Below are 7,067 nucleotides of genomic sequence, written 5' to 3'. Positions count from 1 at the left end.
AGAGACGATTTTTTAATTAGCGGGCGAATTAATGGGGAAGCGCTCTGCGCCGAGAAACCATTGAGTTTTTCATAGCGCCGCAAAGTTCGTCGCAGTTTTTATTTTTTCATTACAGAGAGTAAGGGATGAAACGGGGGTTGATGGATGGGGAATTTAATTCTCCATCGAACAGCATTGGTTTCATTCCTTAATGTTAATTAGGAGCAGAGATACGATTTTTTAATTAGCCGGCGAATTAATGGGGAAGCGCTCTGCGCCGAGAAACCATTGAGTTTTTCATAGCGCCGCAACGTTCGTCGCAGTTTTTATTTTTTTATTACAGAGATTAAGGAATGAAAAGGCGGTTGAAGCATGGGGAATTTAATTCTCCATCGAACAGCATTGGTTTCATTCCTTAATGTTAATTAGGAGCAGAGATACGATTTTTTAATTAGCGGGCGAATTGTCGGGAGTCATTACGCCGAGAAACCATTAGGTTTTTCATAGCGCCGCGACTTTCGTCGCAGTTTTTATTTTTTTATTACAGAGATTAAGAGATGAAACGGGGGTTGAAGGATGGGGAATTTAATTCTCCATCGAACAGCATTGGTTTCATTCCTTAATGTTAATTAGGAGCAGAGATACGATTTTTTAATTAGCGGGCGAATTGTCGGGAGTAACTGCGCCGAGAAACCATTGAGTTTTTCATAGCGCCGCGACTTTCGTCGCAATATTAATTTTCTTATTACAGAGATTAAGGAATAAAACGGGGGTTGAAGGATGGGGAATTTAATTCTCCATCGAACAGCGTTGGTTTCATTCCTTATTGTTAATTAGGAGGGGAGAGACGATTTTTTAATTAGCGGGCGAATTATTGGGGAGTCACTCTGCGCCGAGAAAACATTGGGTTTCTTATAGCGCCGTGACTTTCGTCGCAATATTAATTTTTTTATTGCAGAGATTAAGGGATGAAACGGGGGTTGATGGATGGGGAATTTAATTCTCCATTGAACAGTCTTTGTTTCATCCCTTAATATTAATTTTTCGGCGAATGAATCAACTGAAAAACATAAAGTAAACATTGAGTACAAGGAGGACAAAAATACCCCTCCCAACCTGTCCCTGTCACAGCGGGACTGCTATTGCCGAGGTACTCACGCACCCGACTCACATTTACCGACAATTCGACCGGGACGCCGCCTTTTCCGTGGGGTACCAACTAACATTTTTGGAGTCAGTCAAACCCCCCGATCCGGGCCTCTACACAGGTCTATCCCTCTTTGCTTGTAACGTTGGCCCCTTGTGACGTATGACCGTTGCGACGTTCGACCCTCACAGGGCACGATCCTTGTGAGATATGACCTGCATCACAGCTGATTCTTGTGAGGCATAATCTTTGCGAGATATGACCCTCATGACGTTTGAGGCTTTCTAGGTATGAACCTCGTGACGTTTGATCCCTGCAAGGTATGACCCTCGTGAGGTTTGACCCTCGCAAGGTAAAATCCCCGTGAAATTCAGTCACGAGGGTTACTGCATGGATAGTCGGGTTAAGTGGTTTTCTACCAGTTATTTACCTTTTTTACCATTTAGCGGTACATTGCCAGTATTGTACTATGTACCGTCGAAAACTCCGATTTTCAGTGAATAATCCAACCCTCATAATAGGTGTTGATTAGAGAATCTCCTCAACTTGTCAACGCAAAAAAAAACGAAGAATATCGGGGAACACTCTCAAATGACCATTTGAAACTTTCTTTTTGAGTTTTCTATGCCAAAATACATACATAAAAAACTTTAAAAAAAAATTGAAAATTTCCGTCACAAAGTCTATCGAATCAAATTTTGTTGCCAAAATTTGATGGTATTTATACCAGGTCGATTGGTGTTTATAGCGGCTCGTAATTAGAATTGAAAAAAAAGTTTCGAGAAGAACAAAAAAAAATAATCTTCAATATCGTCGCCAATAACTGGGTAGAGAACTATGGTTGCGCTTATTTTTCTTGTTGCGGACGATACTATTTGATAAAGAAATACAAAGAAACTTTAACAATCGGAAGGAAATTTTTTATATATACAGAATAAGCGAATTCGCTCATTCATAGATGGTACAATTAGTGATATTCAAGTACTAATATAGTAGTATTCTCAGGAACTCGAGAAAATTTCACATTCAAATTATTGTTTTTGTCCGATTCAATTACTTAATAATTTTCTCTAAAACATTTTAATCTTCAAAATGGTTTCTGTTCTTCATGTTTTTTTCATTTTCTTTCATACAGGAGACGATTCGTTGAAGCTACAGCTATCTTTTATTTATTTTTTCAGACTACTGGAAGGCCAAAGTTGAAGAAAATATTCCCTGGCTTGAATCCGAAGAGCAATACCGTGTAACCTGTCCATGAACAATCCATCTCTCTCATCTTTGCACCCAATATATTTTAAACAGAATTTTATACAAGAATCACAACGGTGCTTTTTCAAATATATCTTAACATTTTCAATTCAATCCTTTCAAAATGTGTTTCCATATAATCTTCAATCATCACTACAATTTAAATAAACGTACATTTAAGTCATGGGCAAGTAGAAGTGTCCTAAGCTACCACCTAATTTCTATCTTATAATTATAAAAAAATACTAATTACAGTTCTCTTTCATATCTTTTGTGAAGAGTTACACCACGAGTACTGAAAAATCATGAAAAATAATAACGAAGGATCAACTGAGTCACAGACCAATTGTCCTGAGCAATTAACTTTCCACTCAAAACTTATCCATTAGTAAATTAATAAAACAATTCAATTGCATGCAACATATTTGCATAATTATGGGAGTGCCTCGTTGACAAGGAACTGTAAGAAAAATTATCGATAGACTTTTCCAATAAATAGATGTTCCTCGTCTTAGAAAAAACTTTTCGAAAATTTTGTTCTGAAGCCAGTCATTCTTGAAATAACTGGATAATTAACAAAGATTGCAGATTTCTTAGCGAGAAAGGGTGGAATTGAGATTCTGCAAAATGATCTTTTTTCTTTCTATGATTATCCAAATATTGACAGAATAAATTTAGAATTTTGATTTTCTGTGAAAATTTACATAAATTGTAGAGCGAAAAATGTCATTTTGCAATGTGTTTTCTAGTGGAAATTGTTCTATTTCATGAAATAGGTTTTATCCTCCACTTCCAACTTTACACTGTGATCTAAGGTTTGACTTAATCGTTTTTACCATTTTACAATTGAATTAAACACCTAATTTATCTCGTGCAATATCAAATTCCTCGAGAAACAATCTATATAATATTAAATACCGATAATTTGAATATTACACGGGATATTCGAAGAAACATCGCTTTGAATAATTCAAAAATGTCGCAATGAATAAAAAAGGAACTTTAATTTATGTTCACTAGTTTCCAAAATAATAAATGACATATATGTAACAAAAAAGCTACTTGATGATGATGATCAATCAAAAACCTCATAAAAATCATTTCCGAATAGAAAATTTCATCTGAGCAATTACTACAATGAACGTCAAATGACATTAAAAATTCATTACGAAATCTCAGGGTCTTCTGTACAGTTTTGAGGTATTATAAGCTCAATTAATTCAATTTACCAAATGATAATCATGATAATTAACAGTGTTTCTCATTAACGATTCCTACATAATTAACTTTTAACAAGGTATATCATATTATTTTGGTAATGAATCCTGAGCTTAAAATTAACTAGCGACCTCAAGAGACGTTCAAAATTCATCCTTGACTCTTCAACTTGAAGCACCAACTGTCATTATATAAAATTACGAAGTGCCCAGATTCCGCCTGAGGAATGTTTCATTGAGGATTTGCACTCCTCAATTTGAGTATCCGATTTGCCCCTATTTTTGTTTTCCATTTTGTTTTTTTTGTATAATAAAAATAAATTCTGTACATGGACAATTGAGGTCCAGTGGAATTTGGGCTTTGCCCTTATCCTCGTTTGAATTTCAGAACCAGCATGCTTATCGTTAGAAACACAGCGATCCAGATAATGGTGGAGATGAAACCGTTGTAAACATCGGGTTCGTTGATCGTCCAACCCCGAGTGAGCATCGATCGGAGGGAAGTTGTTGCCATTGTTAGGGGAAGACCTTGGGAAATGTAGCGGAGGACTGTGGGCATACCTTCCACTGGCCAGATGACACCTGAAAATTATTCAATTAAATGATTTACTAATGTTATTCCAATTTTTTTTTCTTTCAAATTTTCTTCTATATAAAAAGGGGTCGTGGAATTCGCGATCGCAACGTAAATGTGGGAGCTATCAAGGGGTCTCTACACTAACTACTCTTGGTGGGCAACCAATGAGATCACTGGGTTCTCCTTGATCTCATTGGTTGAGTTCCATAATTGGTATCCTCCTAGGGATCTCATTGGTTGCACCGCAAGTATAGTTAGTTTAGAGACCACTTGGTGGCTCCCACATCTACGTTGCGATTACGAATGCTTGTTCACCGAACAAAATTTCCGGGAAAAAATTTTCCCTGTCCGAAATTTTTCGAACGAAATTTCCAAAACAAAAATTCTTTGACTGGTAAAAATGATGAAAATATTTCGGAATAATAAAAAAAATGTCTTACCCTGGAGAAGAAAAAAAATAATAAAAATTTTTGAAGTGAAATTTCAAAAAATAATTTTGATTGAGTGTTATGAGGTCAAATATTCCTCTTACACTATATTAATATTTTTCTCTTTTCACGAGTGATTCTTTTTTCGTTGTCTATTGTTTTTTTGGAGAATAAAAACAAGTGATTTTTTTTGTTCAAATTTCTATGAAAAAAGTGACATGGAAATGGTTGGATGTATCCGTGTCAGTTTTTGTTTGTTTTTGTTGAATTTCATACAAAAAATTTTATCCAAGGAGAATGTGTCCTAAAATCTATGAAAGGTCTCCTGACCATATATTTTCCAAACTATTGATAAGAAATATAATCGCTAATTTTCCTGATTGAATAAACAAATGATTTTTCACATACCACTGAGCAAAAGTGTAGGATAGAAGCTGCCCAAAGCGAGCTGAATGGCATTCCTCTCGAGTTCGCAAATAGCAGATATCACGAAACCTGTAAAGCAAAATGCAGAGAAATTAATTCATTTCACCACTCCTACAAATCTCACTAAAATGAATGAATTCTAGTAATTGAAACCTAGTTCATGCAGACTTTGCACAAGCGCTTTTCGCACCTGAGTCTAATGTATTTTTTTCTCTTTTTTATTGCAACGATTCCCTCTGCATATGCTTAAAAAATCTAAATAATGTTTCAGTAAAATTTCGTGAGTGTATAAAAAACTACACTTGGCCTTTGAATTTAATTGCAACATTTAAAGGTCTAATGTCATTTTTTCCACTTTTTTTTCTCAACTTTGTAGTTGCGGTAATTTGATTGATAATAGAGTAACTATTACCGAAGCACATGCCGCAAAGACCCTGGAGAATCGTGAGCAGAATAACCCAACCGATGTCACCATTACACTGTACTCCAAACACTAGAATCATAAAGATAAGCACCAAAGCTGTCTGACCGCACATGACGATGAACTGCGTGATTACGTGGGAGAAAAGAATTTCTCCTGGCGAAACACCTGCCACCCAGCTCCTGTCCAGTAAACCCTCCATTCGTTCGATGATCAGGGCAGAGGAGGTGAGAGCAACGGCTAGGAAGAAGACGATTCTGAAATGTGAAATTTGTATTAAGGAAATTTTACTTTTTTAACTTTCTCATTTGTATCGGATAGTCATAATGGCCTCGAAAATCGAAATCGGAAATTTCATGATATCTTCACGTTTCATGATCTCTAGTCATTTTCTATGAAGTTTTCATGAGGATGTCGTGTGACTGTGTGAACGAAGAACTTTGCCCAACAATTTCTCTGGATCGAACGGTTTGATTTAATTTTTCTTCACGTAATCGATGCGTTTGCAGGTAACTTAGAGCTGATTAGATTCTGAACAACATTCTTTGAGCGCTTTTCTAGATTTTTCAATGCAACTGATAAGAAAATTTCAAAAAATGACGTTTTTTTTTTTAAATTCCATGATTTCTCCTGGTGAACCAATAGAATTGATTTGGTTTCGTTATAATCGATGCGGTTTTGTATAACTAAAACTGGAGTGAAATTACAGTAGAACCCTGTTATAAGAGCGCGCCTGGGGGTGTAGGGGTAGCCGATTCGGCGGAAGCGCTTATATTTCGTTACCCCCACCATGCGCTCAGTGGCAACCTTAGTTCTCGGAACTCCCAGCGAAAAGAGAGGAATAAGAAATAAACAGTTTGAGTATTTTTCAAGTTCTATATACAGATATTTTCGTTAAATAATTTTTTATTATTTACTGAATTTTTACCCCCTCTACTGGGTTCCCACTTCGTCGTAGTGAGGGGGCTCGGGCGCGGGCGGTGGAGGTCTTAAGGACTACCGCTGCCCGCGATTGCTAAGAGGAGTCCACCCAATCCATGTGTGTGAGCGGCGTAAGCCATGGCCTCGGCCATACCGTGCCTAAGGATGCGAAACCTCAGAAATCTGAGCGACCTCTGAGAGTAGTCTTGGGTGTAACCCACCCGAGACAAGCCAAGCCCTGGGCAATCGCGGCAATGCACCAGGTGAAAACGCTTAACCGCGGTACTCGTGGGACTGAAATGGAAACCAATCTAAAAAATCTTAATATTGAAAAAGCAACTTCGGGTGGGGCCAGCGATGGCGAACACACGAAGTCTGACAAGGCTGACCAGTCTGGTACCGATGTGAATCGGGTCAGACTGAGTGGAGCCGAGAGAAGACGTCGCAAGAGAGCGAAGCTGCATCAAACCTCGGGGGCGATTGCAACCTTGACGGATGCAGCAGCGAAGGTCGATGAGGGAAGGGGGGAGGGGGCTACGAGGAAGGCAATAAAACGCCTTCCATCAGAGCGTACTACGCCAAGCCCCTCAGTCAGACCGAAAGAAAAGAGAATGAGAACGCAGGATCAGGGCACATATGCTCAGAACACTACGAGCTCATTCAAGTTTGCAGTTATGCCGGAGTCATATCCGGATCAGAAACT

The 7,067-nt window shown here is 37.9% G+C and overlaps 2 protein-coding genes across 2 annotated transcripts in view; one reads left to right on the top strand and one right to left on the bottom strand.

Moving 5' to 3' along the window:
- Positions 1 to 2,024: 2,024 nt before the first annotated feature.
- The window catches only part of LOC107046736 (ABC transporter G family member 20), a 33,738-nt gene continuing 28,695 nt past the window's right edge, over positions 2,025 to 7,067 (bottom strand). The window contains exons 7-9 of the mRNA XM_015269434.1: positions 5,435 to 5,700; positions 5,005 to 5,091; positions 2,025 to 4,173 (exon numbers count right to left, since the gene is read on the bottom strand). Coding sequence (XP_015124920.1) covers positions 3,959 to 4,173; positions 5,005 to 5,091; positions 5,435 to 5,700 — 568 coding nt within the window. The 3' untranslated portion in view covers positions 2,025 to 3,958. The remainder of the gene's footprint in view (positions 4,174 to 5,004; positions 5,092 to 5,434; positions 5,701 to 7,067) is intronic.
- LOC107046737 (retinol-binding protein pinta) lies at positions 2,306 to 2,488 on the top strand (the record flags this gene model as incomplete). The annotated part of the gene is given in 1 exon segment (XM_015269435.1): positions 2,306 to 2,488. A coding segment is annotated over 1 exon segment (79 nt), but the record flags the coding sequence as incomplete, so codon positions are not given.

The sequence above is a fragment of the Diachasma alloeum genome, unplaced genomic scaffold (assembly GCF_001412515.2).
Source record: "Diachasma alloeum isolate Michigan unplaced genomic scaffold, Dall2.0 Dall_scaffold_01814, whole genome shotgun sequence".
Lineage (NCBI taxonomy): Eukaryota > Metazoa > Arthropoda > Insecta > Hymenoptera > Braconidae > Diachasma > Diachasma alloeum.
Note: the sequence above shows the minus strand (reverse complement) of the source record. Positions and strands in the feature narration are given on the sequence as shown.